General features: G+C 38.1%; 1 protein-coding gene across 2 annotated transcripts in view; it reads right to left on the bottom strand.

Annotated features, from left to right (window-relative positions):
- The window catches only part of samd12 (sterile alpha motif domain containing 12), an 88,518-nt gene that overhangs the window by 64,229 nt on the left and 2,153 nt on the right, over positions 1-22,136 (bottom strand). For both annotated transcript variants that reach the window (XM_058754357.1, XM_058754356.1), the window contains exon 2: positions 2,547-2,737. In XM_058754357.1, coding sequence (XP_058610340.1) covers positions 2,547-2,737 — 191 coding nt within the window. The remainder of the gene's footprint in view (positions 1-2,546; positions 2,738-22,136) is intronic.

Raw genomic sequence — 22,136 nt, forward strand, 5'->3', positions numbered from 1 at the left:
CAATACATTAGTGAGAAAACTGGTAAAACTGAAGTGGTTATTCATAGAAATATATATATATATATTTGTGCTATGCGAGACCTAAATGATGAATGAATGAGATCTTTTCAATAAATTGGTTGAACCACTTCACAAAACAAGTCAGAATGATTCATTTATTGTAAAATGATCCAGTTCTCAAGTTCAACTTACTGATCATCAGCGAATAAATTTCACTTGATACTCACATAAAATGGTCACATAACTTCATTTAATGTGGAAAAATATGGACCACTTCTATTTGTGACCTTTTTAAGGCTTAAATGCTTCAGTTCACATTCATTGTAATTGCACTAAAAATAGCAACTGACACATTCTTAAATGTATTCCACAGAAGTCATACGGGTTTGGAAGAACACGAGGGTAAATGAATAATAACAAAATGTCATTTCAGGGTGAACTATCCCTTTAATGACTGCCTCCTGTTTGAATGCCACTACTTGCCATTTGAGTACGGTGTGAGCTGAATTCAGAGCGTCTGGAAAAAGGGCCATTGTGACAGCACTGTTGAGAGCTGAAGTGTAAGCTACCTTTAGGAAGCAGGCTAATTCAGCAGCGACAGAGCTCAGGCAAACAAACAGACGCTGAGTCAGTAGAAACAACCTCCAGTGGGGCGAGAGTCACAGCCCAACTAAAAACAGCACCGAGCTAATTAACCCAAGATATCTGCCACTGAGCTGCGAAGGCAGGCCCGCGGAGCCGCGATCGCTGACAGAATCTTACAAAAGGATTGATGAGGTTTAATACATAAAGATACATTACACTGCATTGAAAGAGCAGTGCGAGTGGAGATACCATCGTGAGCTCCGTTTCACGGAAGACTTTAAGAAGTTGTGAGGACAGAGTCACCGATTCTGAAGTTCCTGCAGGTAGGAGACAAGTGGGAATGGCTTTGTAGGTGGATTCCCGGCCAATTAAATGGAGACGAGTGACAGATGAGATATTGAGGGAAGGGAAAGTGAGCTTTTAAATTATAACACACAAACACAATGTCACAGTCATTCTGTCCTTGGTATAATTAGACAATTCAAGAATTTTCATGTTACTATAGCAACAAAGCATGATGACTTGAAGATATGAATGCATAACAGCACTAAAATCATCATCTATGACAACAGGGGTCAGAACTCATATTAGAGGCATTGTAGGCTTATGATTTGAAGGGTTAATCGATATAAACAATATTTATTATTAAAGACGAAGGAGAAAAATATATGGCATCAATGAAAATGACAATATATGTTTTATTAATGCATTTTATAGTTTGATGGAATGGCGATTTGATTAACTTCTCTATTTCTCAAATATATGGCTCAAAATTTTATATATGATTCACAATAAATTTAACTGAAATATAATAAGACAGATGGACAGCCTAAATCAGAGCATCTAAGCAGACTCTGTGCATTGGAGCACCATCTTATGGTGAATAGTTTAACTATCAAAAATATTTATGTATGCAGTGAGAAAATATGCTAGCTTTTGTTCACAGAAGCCAATGTAAAATGCTGTAAACGTTGTAAATTTGAACTCTGCATCACTTATTAAATGATAATAATAGCAACGTTAAAAAAGGGGTATGATGTTTCATTCCAAAGTCAAATGAAAAAACGAAAATATTTTTTGCTAAAGACAAAGACGAATCTTAATGCTCCTATGTATGTGTGTGTGTGTATATATATATATATATATATATATATAGGATTTTTTCCCCTTTATTTAATATATTATTTGTCAGATGTCTGAGATGTTCTAATAATTCTTGTCCTGCTGGATTGCCAAAAGTCACAATTTACACATCTCGAAGAAACACGCAAAACCAAGCATTTCTTACAATATGGCAGATGATAAGCAGTTTCTTTTATAATATTCATTCATGTAAGAATCATTAAAGATAATAAGCAAATTTAACAAGAATTAAAAGAAGCTTTTGGTTCATCTTTTGTTCAAATTAAGCCAATGAATTCCACATTCTGTCAGTGCTACATTTGGGCTTGGTTACTAAACCACTGTGCTTTGGTGGATGAACCCTGCTGTGTATATCTATAATTTGATAAGATTCAAATACAAAGCATTCTATACTGACACTAATACTACAACAATAGGGTAAATTATGGGATATATTCAGTCTTTTTATAAAAATAAATATATTTTAATATAAATATCTCTAAAATTAGTGATATTCTTCACATAATAATTTAAAAGTTTTTACATATATTCAGCAAGGAACTTTTATTTTACTAATAATTTTGCAAAAGAATCTGGGGAAAATATAAAGCAGAATAAATCAAATTTTAAAATATATTACAAATTTATTTTAAATTGCAATAACATTTCACAACATTACACAATGTTACTTTACTGTAGTTGATGAGCATAAACCTCTGAAAACTTTTTTTCCCGATTTCTTTAAAAAATCTTACAGACCCCAAACTTTTAAGCGGTAGCATAATTATAGAAGTCATTAGTGTTTGAGATCATAGTAATAGTCTCGAATCTATTCTCACCCTGGAGAGCTCAGATTCTGAGACGGAGCGCTGAGGTGGAGATCGTCGCTGGAAACCAGGACTCTGGTCCTGAAAGCCTGGGCTGTCATCATCCAGTCCATGATCAACAGATACTTCCTCCAGGTGTGAGGTCATATCCTCTGCACACACCTGATGGTCAACCCCATTCTGGGTCAGATTGCAGTGAACAGCTGTGGAAATCAATAAGTCCAGGACTGGTTAGTGACCAATAATGGCCATAAGGTGGAGCCATTGTGTGCAGATGTGAGCACACTATAGATGTAATTGATGACTCTTTTCAGACTACATAACAAAAAGACACGAAATGACTCACCAATGAACATTTAACACATAATATTGTGAATAAGTTATGCACAGTAATTCAGTTTTACATCTTGCAAAATGTATCTTTAGAGCTGAAGTGTAAAACTGAATTACTGTGAATAACTTATTCACAGTAATCCAGTTTTATATCTTGCAAAATGTATCTTTAGAGCTGAAGTGTGTAATGTTTGCGGTATACAGTATGTAAGCATTTTAACAATTTTAATTAAAATAGCTATAAATAATTAATGTAAGTTTAGAGGAATAACTATCTGTCTGCCTGTCTGGGCAATGGCAGATGGGAGAAGTATTCAATTTTATTTATTTTTTTTTGTAATATGTTATGCAAAATACAATTCGAAATGCCAAAACTGACATTTTGCCGGGTCTCTGAAGAATACAAAGCATGAATTCCAGCATTTAAGGCACACTTTTTAATAAATATTTTTCACATTGTCCTCTAGATGGCATGAGATGACAAAATTATGCATCTTCCAAGGCCTGTCAAGACACCACAGCATTTCTATAACGCTGTCTGATTAAAATCAGATATGTCTCATGCACTTTTTAGGACAAACCATAATGTTAATGGACACAGAATATCTAGTAACTTTTATAGCAAAAAAACAGGGCTTTTATATTTCTCAGAGAGAACAGAATCATTTGGTTAATGCTTACAGACCATTTTAGATATAATAATTTTAATAAAGAAAGAAAATGATTCTCAATGAACTCAGTCTTAAAAGCTTATGCTTACAAAGCACATTTAAAGCTTTTCCTGTCTGTCGTTGTGACAAACTGCAGAGTGTTAAACAGTAAAACACTTGAACAAATCCGTCTGTCATGTTATCTGAAGTGAATTGAGGCCAAGCAGATGAGAGCCAGACGAAGCTTGTTCTGGCAGAAATTACACAAAGCTGAAGACTAAATTAAAAGCCCAAAATAGAGTGCTGCCTCATAGCATGGAAACATAGGGTGGTTAATGACTAACCACAGATCTCCACAATATGTGATTAAGTTCGGAGTACATGTGACTAGAAAATCGTCACTGAAGCACCATATATGCCAACTGTTTAATAGTTAATAATTCAATAATTTCCATCCCATCTGTTTGCAAACAATAATCAAGCAACTTACAACAGAGCATTTAACAACCACAGGGGAAAACTATTTTATTCAAGGGATAGCTCAACCAAAACATTTCATTCTGTCATTTTTTTTTCACCCTCATATCTTCAAAACACAAAAGAAGATGTTCAGCAAAATGTCCAAGCTGCTCCATTACATACAATGAAAGTAAGTAAATGGTGACAATCCTAAATTCAGTCTAATTCTGTGATCCTATATAGCTTCAGAAGGCAATTAATATAGTGAATAATTCATAAGACTACTTTTACGATGCTTTATTGTGCTTTTTGTCCTTTTTTGAGCTTGGCAGCCCCTGGTCCCTATCCACTTTCATTGTACAGACGAGTGCACAAGAGCAGCTTGGACATTCTGTGAAATCTCTTTTGGTGAGAAGAAAGAAAGTCATACAGCTTTGGAATGACATGAAGGTGAGTATATGTTAAGAATTGTAATTTTTGGGTGAACTATCTCTTTAATTCTACTGGGATGATAAGCTCAACAAGCTCTCAATGCTAACACCAGCCTGTGGCATTGCGTAACAGGTCATCAAATGAATCTAAGCCACGATGACATCTGCTGAATACCATTAGTGAGAGAACGACTGATAACTTGAGCAGAACAAATTGCTCTGCTATTATTTACTGAGCCCCTGTTGCTGTGAATGCTGGGAATATTCATCCTGTCTGATGTGTCTGTTCCAAAACAGACAGAGGCAGTGCATCTACAAGAAAGAAGCAGCCTTGAAACAAAAGCAACTTAGCATGCAAAGCACGAAGCACTTCCCTCCCTTTCTCTTTTCTCCATGCTTCATTCTCCATCTTTCTTAGGTTCCACAAAATTGAAACCATTCGGTCAGGTTGTCTAATGGCCAGGCACTCCACAGGATATAAAAAATTATACATTTAATCCATCTCAAAGACAGAGCACTGCCCTTGATTTGTGTGTTTGGAGGGGTGTACATGTGCCGGAGGGTGATGTTGGGCCTTGAGGTGGGTAGGATGCTTTTTCCGCCTTAGCCTCTAAATATAGATCAGAACGTTCTTCCTCTCTTCTGTACGACATGCGCACTGAGAGAAGAAGGAAGCGAGAGACAGAGGGAGAGATGCTTCACGGTTTAATCCAGCCCTGCTTTCCTCCCCCTCATTTAAAGCACTAGTTCACCCAAAAATTAAAATGCTGTTAATATGTATTCACCCTTACGTCGTTTTTAATTTTTAATTTATTTTTTAAATGGAATAAGAAAGAATAAAATTGAGGAATATTCTCAAGAGCATAGTGATCAGAAATTTCATAAGGAGAAAAAAACCCCCACTGAAAACACTTGTGTGCTTTTGGCCAGATTTTTTTGTAAATCAGAGTAAAAAATCAGACTAAGAATTTTTAAAGAAATTAATGCTTTTATCCAACAAGGAAGCAATAAATTATATTACTACAAAAGTTTGGTATTTCTAATAAATGCTATTCTCTTGAATTTTCTATTTGTCATATAATCCTTAAAAAAAATCACGGTTTCCACAAAAATATTAATCAGCACAACTGTTTACAACATAGATAATAAGAAATATTTTTAAGCAGCAAATCAGCATATTAGAATGATTTCTGAAGGATCATGTGACACTGAAGACTGGAGTAACGATGCTGAAAATTCAGCTTTGCCATCACAAGAATAAATTACATTTTAAAATTAGGGATGTCCCAATCAGGTTTTTTGTGCCCCCCACCCAATCCGAGTCATTGAATATATCTGTCGATACCGAGATACTGTCATACTCTCTCTCTATGTATATGTATGCACACACTGCATAAAAGACATTGTTAGATGTAAACATGTTACAATGGTAGACACTGTACACAGACTGTGTGGTCACAATTATGAATATGGGACTACTGATAAAAACTTCTTGTATTTTTTATGCACAATAAGCAGAATAATTGCAACATAAAGGTAAAAAGTGGAGATATGGTTAGAAACTCTGAAGCTCGCGAATGCAATCATGCCAGTCTGTCAGTCAAATCTGAAGAAAGACGCAACCCAAAGCAATACGTACAACGACATCTCAACACAGTCTGTCAGAGGATAAAAGTAAACGTTAATGAGTGATCAAGTGTGCATTAAATACAACCTGAATTCTGGAAATGTTGGGACGTTTTTTAAATTTGAATAAAATGAAAACCAAAAGACTTTCAAATCACATGAGAAATATTTTATTCACAATAGAACATAGAGAACATAACAAATGTTTAAACTGAGAAAATTTACACTTATCCGAATGAGCTCATTTCAAATTTGATGCCTACAGGTCTCAAAAAAGTTGGCATGGCAAAGGGCTGAAAAAGCAAGAAATTTTGAAAAGATTCAGCTGGGAGAACATCTAGCAACTAATTAAGTTAATTGACATCAGGTCTGTAACATGACTAGCTATAAAAGGGATGTCTTAGAGAGGCAGAGTCTCTCAGAAGTAAAGAGTAGAGACTCTCTAATCTGTGAAAGAGTGCGTAAAAAGATTATGGAATACTTTAAAACAACGTTCCTCAACGTCAAATTGCAAAGGCTTTGCAAATCTCATCATCTACAGTCCATAACATCATCAAAAGATTCAGAGAAACTGGAGAAATCTCTGTGCGTAAGGGACAAGGCTGAAGACCTTTGTTGGATGCCCGTGGTCTTCGGGCCCTCAGACGACACTGCATCACTCATCGGCATGATTCTGTCATTGACATTACTAAATGGGCCCAGGAATACTTCCAGAAACCACTGTCGGTAAACACAATCCGCTGTGCCATCTGCAGATGCCGACTAAAGCTCTATCATGCAAAAAGGAAGCCATAGGTGAACATGGTCCAGAAGTGCCATCGTGTCCTGTGGGCCAAGGCTCATTTAAAATGGACTGTTTCAAAGTGGAAAAGTGTTCTATGGTCAGACGAGTCCAAATTTGACAATCTTGTTGGAAATCATGGACGCTGTGTGCTCCGAGCTAAAGAGGAAGGAGACCTTCCAGCGTGTTATCAGCGTTCAGTTCAAAAGCCAGCATCTCTGATGGTATGGGGGTGCATAAGTGCGTAAGGTATGGGCAGTATTTTTGAGGGCACTATGAATGCTGAAAGGTATATAAAGGTTTTAGAGCAACATATGATCCCCTCCAGACAATGTCTATTTCAGCAGGACAATGCAAAACCACATACTGCAGCTATTACAACAGCACGGCTTCGTAGTAGAAGAGTCTGGGTGCTGAATTGGCCTGCCTGTGTCACGAATCCGGTCTATGAACTTCCGTTCACTCACCACCAGAGGTCACTCGCTCACCACATTGACTCTCACAGCACATATCACACTGGACTCAATTTCCCATCATCCATTGCACTGATTGCACACACAGCTGATTGCACTGATCACACACCCTACTTAAGCCATGGACTTTCTCTCCCTCACTGCCAAGTATTGTATGCACTTATCCCTCTCTTAGCGTTAGCTACTCTACGGAGCCCACTTAGTTGTATTAGTCTTGCCTGTTTTCCCGTGTTTGTTTCTAGCCCGTGTTCCCTGGATTAACCCTTGCCTTGCTGTTTGGACACTGTTTGCACCTCTCTTGGATTCTAGCTCGTGTACCTGGATTATCTCTCTGCCTTGCCCCATTGGATACTGTTCGCCGATCGTCGACCCACGCTTGTCCTAGGATTACTCTTTGTCTTGTCCCTGCCATACCTGTTTGCCATTGTTTCGACCCTGCCTGTATTTATGACCATGCCTTTAAATAAAAGCTTGCACATGGATCCGCATGTCTCACGTCTCGTCAGCCCCGTTACAGAATACTCGGCCACACGAGGATCCAGCCGCTTTTCTGATGAACATTGGCCAGGTATGAACATTGCAAGACTGTTATTAGCCCTCGAGCAGGGTACGCGATCGCTTGAGGACTATGTACAAGAGTATTTTTCCATTGCCAATTATTCTCATTTACCAGACTGTGTACTGATAGAGTTTTTTGCGAAGGCATTAATCAACCGCTGATGTATAAGCTTAGATGTGAGGGTCCGCGTTCATCACTCTGTCAGTTTATGGACTATGCTTTGTTGTGTGTTGGCTCTCCATTCACGGTGGGTGTTACGTATGAGGAATGCGACACCGCAGCTATGACTGAAATGGCAACGACACCTGAGTCTGTTCACAAAAATGGCGGCCACAACAACACCCCGTCATGTCATTGCTGCTATTCATGAGCCAAGTCAAGTCACAGTCAATCTACACGAGTCAAGCCAAGTCACAGCTGATCTTCACGAGTCAAGCCAAGTCACAGCTGATCTTCACGAGTCAAGCCAAGTCATAAGTCACAAGTCACAGCTGATCTTCACGAGTCAAGCCAAGTCACAGCTGATCTTCATGAGCTAAGTCAAGTCGCAGTTGGTTGTCATGAATCGAGTCAGGTCTCAGCTGTTCGTCCAGAGTCGCAGCACGTCACAGCTGTTCGTCCAGAGTCACAGCAGCACGTCAGAGCTGTTCGTCCAGAGTCACAGCAGCGCGTCTCCGCTGACCTTCCAGAGTCGGGTCACGTCTCCGCTGACCTTCCAGAGTCGGGACACGTCTCCGCTGACCTTCCAGAGTCACATCACGTCTGGGCTGACACACCCAGATCATCAAGGTCAGTCTTCCATTATCCTAGTCTGGTATCCAGTGTGAGGGATTCTCCGCTGGTGTCTGCACGCGCAGCTGGTATCCCCAAACCCACTCACTCTAGCCCTCCTGTTCCTGAACTGATTCCCCTGTCTGAAGTGCTTCCCATGATGGGGATCGCATTTTGGTGTGTTTGGGTTGCATAGACCACCACAGAACTCCCAGAGGTGGCGGCATCCACTATGATGTCTCTAGAGGTGGCGGCTGACGCTGCAGAACCTCCTGAGGTAGTGGCGCTTGCTGCTGTGTTCCCCGAAGTGATGGTGCCCGCTGCTCACTTCAACTCCTCGTATGGTGGTGGTACCCAGTAATGTACTCTCAGCCTGTTGTGTTGCGGTCGAAGAGACCATTACTGAACTCTCCCTGTGTCCTGAGTTTACCACTGTAGAACCTCCAGAGGTGGCGGCAACCACCGCAGAACCTCCAGAGGTGTCAGCAGTACCCGTCAATGAACTCTCGTCCTGTCCGGTCACGGCTATGGAGGCCGTCTGCATATCCTCGTCCTGTCCTGTCGCAGCCAGAAGGGCTGTCCCTGAACTCTCGTCCTGTCCTGTCGTGGCTATGGAGGCCGTCTGTGAATCCTCGTCTTGCCCTGTCACGGCTATGGAGGCCGTCAATGAACTCTCGTCCTATCCTGTCGATCCTTCTGCTCCACCTGTTCCGTCTGATCCGCCGTGGTGGTCTTCTGCTCCGCCGTGGAGGTCTCCGGCCCTGTCTACTCCGCACTGGTGGGCTCCTGCTCTGTCTGCACCGCTGTGGAGGTCTTCTGCCCCGTCTGCTCCGCTCTGGTGGGCTCCAGCTCCGTCTGCTCTGCTCCGGTTCCGTCTACTCCGCTCTGGTGGGCTCCTGCTCCGTCTGCTCTGCCCTGGTGGGCTCCTGTTCCGTCCTGGTCTCCGCCTGGATTCTCTGCTTCGCCGGTTCTGCCTGAATGTCCTGCTCTGCCGGCTCTGCCTCAGTTCCTGGTCTTCCCACTCCCACGTGGACCTGGCCTTCCATCCCTCCCCCTGTTCCGCCTCCGCTCCACCACCCTCCTGGATTGTGTAATGTTTGGAGCATCTGGAAGCTGCTCCTTGGGGGGTCCCATGGATCCGCATGTCTCACGTCTCGTCAGCCCCGTTACAGACTGCAGTCCAGATCTTTCACCTATAGAGAACATTTGGCGCATCATTAAACGAAAAATACGTCAAAGATGACCACGAACTCTTCAGCAGCTGGAAACCTAAATCAGGCTAGAATGGGACCAAATTCCAACACCAAAACTCCAGAAACTCATAATCTCGATGCCCAGGCGTCTTCAAACTGTTTTGAAAAGAAGAGGAGATGCTACACCATGGTAAACATGCCCAGTCCCAACTATTTTGAGACCTGTAGCAGGCATCAAATTTGAAATGAGCTCATTTTGTGCATAAAATGTTAAGATTTCTCAGTTTAAACATTTGTTATGTTATCTATGTTCTATTGCGAATTAAAATATTGGCTCATGTGATTTGAAAGTCTTTTAGTTTTCATTTTATTCAAATTTAAAAAAAAATGTCCCAACATTTCCAGAATTCGGGTTGTAATTTGCACAAAGCTTGGTGCTAGTTTCGATTCTATAGGAAAAACAAATATGCTATGGAACATGCTGCTTTGTTTTATTTTATTTTACTAGTATATATAGTATTGTCTAGTATAGTTTTAATTTTATTCAAATTTAAAAAACGTTCCAACATTTCCGGAACTCTGGTTGTATGTTAAACATGGATGCTTGAATAGACTTCACTTCACTTCAACAACTTCTTTTGCTTTTAATGGCGGTTGTTTAAACACACTTAAAGGAGCGCACTGCCTCCAGCTGCACAACACCATCATGACAGCTGATATAAAATAAGAATCGGGCTTTGGATCAGTTAAAGTGCCCCTATTATGCCATTTTTAAGGCTCCTAATATTGTTTTGGGAGGCTCTTATAATAGGTTTACATGCATACAAGGTGAAAAAAAAACTAATTTTCCAGTGATTCTCAAATGATTCTTTCGAAGCAGTTCTAATATTCAGTCTCTCTAAACCCCTCCTTTCCGTGAGCCTACTCTGCTCTGATTTGTGTATCCCGATCTGATCTCGCCAAGATTAGAGAAGCAGTCGTCAGTAAAATGATGTGTTTGTGGGCGGGGTCAAGTTGTTCGCAGCCGGCCAACGTAGAACATAGGTGGGAATTATGCAAATGTGTGGGATTCGAATTACTAACGACTCGTTTAGGCTGTATAGAGTCGATTCTTTATTTTGAGAGACAATAACTTTATTTATTGTGCACTTTCGGATTTACGACTTTGCAGATCGTTTACATTCACATACAGCTACATTACACACTGCATGAAAGGCAATATTGGAAATGGCATAATAGGGGCACTTTAAAAAAAAAATCCCGATCCTTGAGATCAGGTCAGGACATCCCTATTTAAAATATTAAAACAGAAACAGTTATTTTAAATTAGCATAAATTAGTAATATACAGGTGCTGGTCATATAATTAGAATATCATCAAAAAGTTGATTTATTTCACTAATTCTATTCAAAAAGTGAAACTTGTATATTATATTCATTCATTACACGCATACTGATATTTCAAATGTTTATTTCTTTTAATTTTGATGATTATAACTGACAACTAAGGAAAATCCCAAATTCATTATCTCAGAAAATTAGAATATTGTGAAAAGATTCAATATTGAAGACACCTGGTGCCACACTCTAATCAGCTAATTAACTCAAAACACCTGCAAAGGCCTTTAAATGGTCTCTCAGTCTAGTTCTGTAGGCTACACAATCATGGGGAAGACTGCTGACTTGACAGTTGTCCAAAAGACAACCATTGACACGTTGCACAAGGAGGGCAAGACACAAAAGGTCATTGCAAAAGAGGCTGGCTGTTCACAGAGCTCTGTGTCCAAGCACATTAATAGAGAGGTGAAGGGAAGGAAAAGATGTGGTAGAAAAAAGTGTACAAGCAATAGGGATAACCGCACCCTGGAGAGGATTGTGAAACAAAAGCCATTCAAAAATGTGGGGGAGATTCACAAAGAGTGGACTGCAGCTGGAGTCAGTGCTTCAAGAACCACTACGCACAGACATATGCAAGACATGGGTTTCAGCTGTCGCATTCCTTTTGTCAAGCCACTCTTGAACAACAGACAGCGTCAGAAGCATCTCGCCTGGGCTAAAGACAAAAAGGACTGGACTGCTGCTGAGTGGTTATGTTATGTTCTCTGATGAAAGTAAATTTTGCATTTCCTTTGGAGATCAGGGTCCCAGAGTCTGGAGGAAGAGAGGAGAGGCACACAATCCACGTTGCTTGAGGTCCAGTGTAAAGTTTCCACAGTCAGTGATGGTTTGGGGTGCCATGTCATCTGCTGGTGTTGGTCCACTGTGTTTTCTGAGGTCCAAGGTCAACGCAGCCGTATACCAGGAAGTTTTAGAGCACTTCATGCTTCCTGCTGCTGACCAACTTTATGGAGATGCAGATTTCATTTTCCAACAGGACTTGGCACCTGCACACAGTGCTAAAGCAACCAGTATCTGGTTTAAGGACCATGGTATCCTTGTTCTTAATTGGCCAGCAAACTCGCCTGACCTTAACCCCATAGAAAATCTATGGGGTATTGTGAAGAGGAAGATGCGATATGTCAGACCCAACAATGCAGAAGAGCTGAAGGCCACTATCAAGAGCAACCTGGGCTCTCATAACACCTGAGCAGTGCCACAGACTGATCGACTCCATGCCACGCCGCATTGCTGCAGTAATTCAGGCAAAAGGAGCCCCAACTAAGTATTGAGTGCTGTACATGCTCATACTTTTCATGTTCATACTTTTCAGTTGGCCAAGATTTCTAAAAATCCTTTCTTTGTATTGGTCTTAAGTAATATTCTAATTTTCTGAGATACTGAATTTGGGATTTTCCTTAGTTGTCAGTTATAATAATCAAAATTAAAATAAATAAACATTTCAAATATATCAGTCTGTGTGTAATGAATGAATATAATATACAAGTTTCACTTTTTGAATGGAATTAGTGAAATAAATCAACTTTTTGATGATATTCTAATTATATGACCAGCACCTGTACTATATCACGATTTTTTATATATTTTGATAAAATAAATCACACCACTGTGAGCATTAGAGACTTTTATAAAAAAGCTTACCGAACCCAAAGTTTCACATGGTAGTGTATGTTTTCTGAAGTTATACAATAGATTTGTTTGACAAACAGCCTAAAGTTATCAACTTTTTTTTTTCAATCAGAAATGCCCTTTGTTGTAGCCTTCCAATCAGAAATGGCACCTTACATTACATTACGTAACTTGATTTTGGATGTCAGTTACATTTTCAAACATAACTGGTTTTTGCATTTCAAACATGATGCCTGATGTCATATTTACAGTGCATTTCCATTAATGCATTGCAGTCCAATGCAATGCAGTCTATTTGCTTACATTGCTTTCCCTGGAAATCAAACACATGACCTTGATGTTCCTTGCACTGTACGGTACATTACAGAAACATTTAAATATTTAAGAGCAACATTTGATGGAAAAAAGGGTAACAAATTACAGTGTTCATCACAAAAATATACAGAAGACGAATATTACACAGTTTGCTAAATATTAAGAGCTGCTGAATTAAGATTATTCAAAAGAAAACAAAAGGGTGATAATGAGATTTGTGATAAAGTGACAACATTTTTATCTACTGTCCCTTTAAATGAGAAGGAAAGCAGTGTTGGTTTACACAGTGAAGCATTTCCTATAATGCAAAAGGCCGGAAAGGATGAATGAACAGAGGATCGATTCAGCTCAATAGTGTCTGAAAATCACGACTCACATTACCCTTAGCCTCAGCAGTAAAGTGAGTATATCATCTGCAGCACTCTAGTGTGCTTCACGATGGGTTAGGCTGTGCTTGTGATGGCTATGCAATCTGAAGTAAGGCTAGATGGCAGGTCATTTAAAAGTGGAGTGGTTTGTTTGTGCACTCAGTGTGTGACCCAGAAACAGAAGTGGAGTTAGTTGAGAATCAGCTGATTCAGAACACAAACGTAGATCACTAGTTGGATGCATGGGTTGAAGAAATAAAGCTTAGAGTCTACTGTACTGTGAGGGCAGTTCACTTTGAATGTTGTCAACTGCTTTGACACACATACACACACACACACTGATGAAGGCTGGAATCATGAACCTATTACAGTATATACATTATCCACAAGGAGAAACCAACAACTATGACCAGACCTTGCTTGTCTCCTTGACTTAAGGACCAGACTGACGTGATTTAAATTCTAGTTTTAAAAGCATAGTTTTATGTGTTCATTTCATTTAGAGGCCAATTGCCATTTGATAACTTTTTCATTAACTCATTTATAAAGCATTTGTGAAAATATAATCTATGAATGCTTTATATCACTTTAAAACAAAATGTACACTACTGTTCAAAAGTTTGTGGTTGGTAAGATTTAAGGGTAACACTTTATTTTAGGGTCTCTTAACTAGTTGCTTATTAACATGCATATTACTAGAATATGAGCCATTTAGTAATTAAGCATGTTAATGCCTTATTCTACATGACCTTATTCTATGTCCCTAATCCTACCCAATACCTAAACTTAACAACTACCTTACAAACTATGAATAAGCAGCAAATTAGGAATTTATTGAGGGAAAAGTCGTATTTAATAGGGAATAAGTGTTCCCTATTCTAAAGTGTTACCGATTTAAGGTTTTTTAAAGAAGTCACCAAGGCTGCATTTATTTGACCTAAATAAATAAATAAGAACTGTGAAATATTATAATTTAAAATAACTGTATTCTATTTTAATATATTTTAAAATGTAATTTATTCCTGTGACGACAAAGCTGAATTTTCAGCAGCCATTACTGATCAGAATAACATTTCTTGTTATTATACTTTCTTATTATTATCAATATTGAAAACAGCTGTGCTGGACATTTATTATTGTGGAAATTGTGATACATTTTTTTCAGGATAATTAATAAATACAAAGTTTAAAAGAACTGAATTTATTTGAAATAGATATATTTTGTAACATTATAAATGCATTTACTGTCAATATAGTACATCCTTGCTGACTAAAAAAAAAACAGAAGAGGAAAAAAAAAAAACTGACCCCAACTAACCCACTGTGAAAAACCGCAACACAAGTATGAGGCAACTGAATAATACATATTCATAACAACAGAACTGTATCATGGCAAGGGGTCAGGCAGGAAAATATGATTTCATTACTGTTCTGAATAATTTTAAGTTCTGAGTAATAATATTTTTTTCTTCTTCCAAGTAGAGGTGTGCACAAATAGTCAAAACATTCGAATATTCGATCTGTAATAATTATTATTATTAAAAAAATAAAAACTATTCAAATTTTACATGTTGCTTTGATGGCTGTAAATACAGGGAATCCATGATAAATCCTAAGCACACAAACTAAAAATCAGTTGTAACTAAATGCACTGGAAGGCGCTGTGAAGCAAGTTGATTATATTTGATCACAGATTATCTTAATAAATGATCTTACAAAATGGAATTTCATTTCATTCATCAAATGAATCAGAAATCCAAACAGCAGTCAACTGAAGAAAGACAGCTGTCCATAACCGCATTCACGACTGCAGGTTAGCGCAGCTGTACCCAAGTGAGCCAAGAAGAGAGCTTATCTGATAGCCAAACGATCTTGAGACATATGCTTGCTTTAAGTTTCCTCGAGAGTGGTTTAACACAAAGTGCTAAGAAACTGTTAGCACACTGTTATCTTTGTCGGCGCGCATTCTTATTGTTATCAGACTAATGAACAAATTTTCACCCGAGCATGTGGATATAATTGTTTTTTAAATGTTTAACCCAACCTTCTGGCCAGTAACTCAACCGAGTCAAAACAACCCAATTGCTGGGTTTGTCCATATTTTACCCAGCATTTTTTAGAGTGTATGTTCTGTAATTGGCATGGTCTGCTATATTTTTCAGTTTGCTCTGCTTGAGCTTGAATTATTTTGTTCTTTATATGTATAGAATTTTCAGGGGGTTTGCACACATTTTCAACCAAAATAAAACCTTGTGATATAATGTAACTTTATTGTAGAACATTGTTGTGTATAATAATGCCTAATTATAAGCTTGTTCAGATATCGTGACAAAAACATGATTATTAAAAATAAAGTCTTTCTGATTAAACCTCATTTAAATAAAAAAATATTAGAATATTTGTTTTTTATGAGCACAGATATTCGAATACAATATTTTTGAAAAATGCCCATCCCTACCTCCAAATAAATCTTGACATATAATGCAGTATAAACATTAAGCTTATTACACATTATACACAATAAATAACAGAAATATTACAAGTGATTATCAGTGGCGTTTAATGAGCTTAGAAAGTGTCAGAAGGCTGCTGTGAGATGAACATACTGAATTTTTGGCCTTCAGTCTCACTAGGGAAGCTTTTAAAAAGGTCAAACTGCGCTGCAGGCCTTTAAATCCGCATTTCAAATGCTTTACAGAGTGTACAAGTATCTCAAGATCATGAAAGTTTAGAGACTGTCTGAGGACTGTTCTGATATGAACATTTCCAAATTTTAGCTTCTAAGCCTGCTGCGAAGAAAGTAAAAACATATGTACTATTTAACCATAACCTTGAAGTTTTGCAACCTGGAAAACTCACTGTAGCATTTTTAATCCAAGATTCATCACAAAAAAAAAACAAAAAAACACATGAAGCCCATCAAGAAGCTAGTGGATTTTTAAAGCATGTTTAATGGTTATTTTTTTAGGCGAAAAAAGAAAACATCATTGCTATCAAGCTTGGGTCTCTGAGAGTTCAAATAAAAATTGTTTTAATATGACTGACTTGACTTTAAATTTTATCCGCTAGACAGATCTAAGCATGCAGGCCTGTGCAGCTGAAATCTGAGAAGAAAGTTCAATGACGCAAGCTCAGAAATTCTGAAGAACAGCTTTCAAATCAGCAGGGCCACTTCTCAGTGGACTCCTTGTTACACGCTTGCTAAAAAACTAATTGAGCTCTTTGAAGATGCACAGAGAAAGAGGGAAAGAGAGAGCTAATTGTCCCATATGTGAGCCAAGAAAAAGCTTCCAATCTTGGCCCCCTTTCTCAATTTTAAACCATCATCCAAGATAAAGGGATTGTCCCTGCTCTATAAAGTAGGTCACCTTAATTCTGGAATTGGATACGGATATTGGACCCTGCCCTGGAAGACAAAGCATGGGTCTACTGAATTCATTACATCTCCAAATCCAATCTGGATCTCAGGGTACCGATGGTCAGTCGGGTTCAAGTCTGACCAGAAAAACAAGAGGAAGATTTGCCCTTCATCATTTCTAAAGTGATTCAATCTGACATCTTATCAAAAGTTAAAACTGAATGTTATGTCCCAAGCTTTAATGTCTCCAGGGTTTTGATCTTTTACAATTCATTCAACTGATGCAGATAAAAAAACTTGCATACTAAGATGTACTGTACATTGTTCCAAATATATTACTAATTCAATTGAGTTTAAAAAAAAAAAAGCTAGTGACCCACTTTAAATAGACACAACTTTACTCTAAAAATACTTTCAGCACTGACCTACCAATAACTTGCTTAGCAGACAAAGCAGAGGCAAAACACTCACTGCACATTTGAAACAGTCAAGGTCTTGCGAGAGATTATAAATAGCAAGTATTGCAAGTTAATATGGACGCAGAGTACTGAGACCGATATAAATATTTAATCAGAAGCAAGATTTTGAAAGCATTTCAAAATCCTATTTTAGGGATTTGTGGCTTGTTGTTTCAGAAACAAGGAGTTTCTAGCATTGCGTCTGTCCATTGGGACTGTGCACTTATATATTTGTAAAACCTCTCTCAAGATCCACAATGGAGAACCTGTCATCTTATTTTGTTTTCATTTTATTTGTCCCTTTTGCTACTCAAAAGAGTCTTTCTGCTGTAATTATTTATGACCTACCCATTTTCAACTGGTTATGGCTACTTGAATTTGATATGTAGCCTCAGCGAATGTCACCAAGGAAAGGGAAACCTGATATCTGTTATTTCCTGCTAATGGTCACATTATCATACAATACAAATGCTGTACAGTCAGCACTGTATTTCTCATAATGTCACTTCCTCTAATATGTTACTTCTTTACCCAAATTATATTGAAGCAAACATCCATTGACTCCTTCATTGCTATACATTTAAGTGCACAACTATGGGAAAATGCGAGAATTGTGGTGATATTTAACTTGTTAACTTATGTCATAGCCTTACAAACCATTGCTCTGAAAAGTATATTTCAGCTCTGTTTGAATCAAGTGATTCATTCAAGGCATCCAATGAATCTACCTGCAATCTTGACAGCAGATGACTTATTATTGACCACAACAGTTGGAATGGCATTGCTTAGCATGCAAATTAGACTACCTGGTCTCATGGCATAAATGTACCTGGGGGCACTTTTTAGCGAGACGCGAAATACGTACCAATAAGTACATATCATTGCAGTTTCCAAAAGAAATGAACACTAGAGGCAGTAAAACTCCCGACACCTTTTATTCCTTTTCACACAAATTTACAGAGTTTCGAATTAATAAAGCGTAACTTTTGCACAATTACTTGAAGAATGTCATGTTTTGACTTCAAACCAATATTAATATGCTCGGAGATTTGAAAACTGATGCTTTTGAACGTTAGCATCACACATATCCAGCTTCATATCTATGCGTTTTCATAGACGGTAGGTTTGTTCGGTAGCTCACGAAGTACAGAGACGAACTTGAGAGTCGAGAAGCTCCGTTTCGAATCCCGTGTAACCACAGTTCAACAAAGCTATTCAAATCTACGTAAAAGGACGTTGAAATGGCACGGTTGCATCTACAAGTACGTTTTCATATCAGTTTTGCATTTGTTAACACTATCGGTTAGGTTTAGGGTTGGATTTGGTGTAGGGCATATTTCCAAAACGGTACAGCATTAACTTTAAGTGACAGTCCCTGGATATTTGAATTCCGAACCGCCGCAACACGTACCTGAAGCAACGCAATAAAAACACAGCAATACGTACCTATATCAACGTAATAAAAACGTGCCAGGGTCCACGTATTGAACCTGTGTTTTAGCGCCACTCAGTGGACATTTCTCTTTGAAACTGCGGCGGAACGTGCAGAAATGTACGTAAAATCGGTGTTGCACAAAAAGTGCACAGAGGTACGTATTTTTATGAGACCAGGTTGAAATTAGAAGCTTATCTTTGCATAAAACTAAATGTATGTCCAAAATAATGCTAATAAACATAAAGTTTATGATCTGAGGAAACTGACATTGACACTCATCTATACATGTTACCATAAAAATGTGACACTGAGATATTTGTTAATCACACCACAAAGAAAAAAAAAAAAGAACTTGACTTGCATTGACATCCAGTCCTGGCACAAGTTTGATAACATATCTCAGTATCCGATCAATCCATCCTTTACTTGGTAACAAGTCACTAAAATAGATATGATCATCAAAGTGCTTCCATTACAGTAAATTAATCAGGTACTGTACTAAAAATACTGAAAAGACTTTGAACATGCACACTTGTGCAAACTTAATATTCTTCATTGCTATGGACATGACAATAGCAGTCAGCTCCTCTAGCCTCAATTCAGATGAATATTAATCAGGGCTTAAATTAGACTGACTATCTTTATCCCTTCCCTTCGGCGTCAACTCTCTAAAGTAAAAATAGCTATGAGGAGTGAATAAATAGATGTGCAGAGCAATCCATATTGATCCCTCCAGTGGGTGAGACAGCATTTGCAGCTTACTGCCACGGCCCTGAGATTTAGGATGAAAAAGTTTCAGTCTCTATATATGTGAGGTCTCTTTGAAGATATATCGGATCGATGCTCCTTACTTGTTCACATAGTATTCATAAAAAGAAATGTACATAAAGTGCCGAGACAAGCGATTTTTACCCCATCTTAGCACTTCAACTATGAGAAACAAATATTTAACATTGCTCAGGTGTCAAAAGTTGCACAGATAACTTACTGAGGAATGCTTGTATACTGTATACTGTATAGTGTTTCTTGCATTGTGGTGTGATCTTGATCAAAACTGATTATTCTGTGGAAATCAAATCAATGACTGACCGATGAATATGCACATATTCAAAATCAGTGTGATCATTTCACACTGTTAGCATCAAACTTGGTTGATTTGAATATATGCAATTTAATGATATTTGAGAGCTGCAGCTGAGGAGATTATTATCAGTAAATAATAACAAAATTCAGTTTTCCTCAAAAAACACGATTAAAGTTTTAAAAGCTGGAAAAAGAAAAGTGAACCCATCAATGGCATTGAGTTAAACCTCTCAAACTGGTGCATGTAACATTATTAATCTGCTTCTATGCTTTCTAAGCCTACAAAGTCTGAAACCTTCAGAACAAAGTTGCTACACCAACACTCCAATATCTGCAAGTCAACCAGCTTTAACAGCTTTCAAGGCATCATTCTGTAAATCCTATTTCTCATTCGCCAAGCATGTTGAAGTTTTGTGATCCTGTTAAATAAATATTAAACTTGTATACTTTTCATACCTTGAGAAAAGTTTCTCCCACTTCCCATTCTGTAACTTTATCAAATATATGAAAGCCTCCTTTGGGTTGTATCTTTTCCAAGCCTCCAGCCAAGATACATGCAATCTGCAATCTTTCTACATTCTGTAAATGTAGCTTCTTCTTATATTCTAAAGAACTAAAATTAACTTCTACAATATCAATGTCATGGCATTTGAGATATCTGGGAAAATCGGTACCCGCTTGCCTTTCTCCCTTGTGACCTGCAGCATAATGATTCAATCATGATTCCCTCATCTCCAAATTTCACTATATTCAGTGTATTATCTGGACCGGGTCATTCTAATATGCTGATACGGTACTAAAGAAACATTTATGATGAAAAATGTTGTGCTGCTTAATATTTTTGTGGAAACCTTGATACATATTTTTTCAGGTTTGTTTGACAAGTAGAAAGTTCCAAAGAACAGCATTTATTTGAAGTATATTTTGTTGCAAAGGTCTTTACGGTTTCTTTTGATTAATTCAATGGATGCATTTCTTGCTAAAGGAAAAAAAAAAAAAATCTTATTGACCCCAAACTTGAAGCAGTAGTGTGTATATAGTTCAGGATTTCAAAACAGGTCCCCTTGCATGCTAAAAGAAAATTAGGTAACACTTTAGTTTAGGGACCAACTAGTTGCTTATTAGCATGCACATTACTAGCATATTGGTTGTTTATTAGTACTTATAAAGCACATATTAATGCCTTATTCTGCATGACCATATTTTAGAAGCCTTATCCCTAAACTTAACTAGCCTACCTTACTAATTATTAATAAGCAGCAAATTAGAATTTTACTGAGGCAAAATTTGTTAATTAAATTAGTTAATAGTGAGAATTGGACTTTAAAATAAAGTGTGACCGAAAACTCAATGTACCATTAGACTAACTTGTCTTAAATAAAGAATAACACTGCTGAAGGACTGCCAAAAACACCCAAAAACCACAACTGTGATCTGAGGAACCGTAAATGTAACAAAGAACATTTTTAATCTAAAAGAATCATCGCCAACTCAACTGCCCTATATAGCAGAAACTGGTTCTTGTAACACCTTCTCAATTCTTTTGATCAAAGGCGAGAGCTTGCTCTCTTCAGAAGCTGTGTTCTGGAACGTACTCTCTTTCGACAGTTTCTCCAGCGCTGCATACATATTAGCAATGTGTTGCACCACATCAGTCTCTGAGTCTGCCAGGAGTGGGTGGGAGTCTCTCGCCGTTTTGATCTCGAGTCAGTTCAGGGGCTTGAGAATGCAAATGTCTTTGAATGTCTCCTGTGACTATGTAAGCGCTCCGTCACCAGGCCATTCCAACATATATTTCTCAACTCAATTTCACACACAGGAAGCATACCCGCATTCCTCATTTCATACATGCCAAACATAACGTACATATTTCCGCCGCTTAATGTCAATGCCATGCATATCTCAGATGCAGAAATCTAGTGTTCTGCTGTTTTATAATGTCTAAACATCACTCTAAAAGCAGAAAAGTATCCACGAAGGATGAAACGTTCAACAGAGCATGAACTAAGCAGCCCTCAAGCTGAGTAATAATGCTGTGTCTTGTTCATTCAGGCTTGGTTTCAGCTTACATGTCACATCCCAGATGACCAATCATGAAGCAGAATAAAAAGTGTTTTTAAGAGCCAAAGCATTTATACAAAAACACCCAGAGCAAGATAAGGTATGAGATCCCTTAAGATGATACGGCAAGACTCTTTGAACAACCACACTACAGTACAAAGTGTTTAAAATATATAATCACTCAGAGTTTTGTAAGAGATATGTAGGGAGTGCCCATTTTTC

Source organism: Onychostoma macrolepis, chromosome 19, assembly GCF_012432095.1.
Source record: "Onychostoma macrolepis isolate SWU-2019 chromosome 19, ASM1243209v1, whole genome shotgun sequence".
NCBI lineage: Eukaryota > Metazoa > Chordata > Actinopteri > Cypriniformes > Cyprinidae > Onychostoma > Onychostoma macrolepis.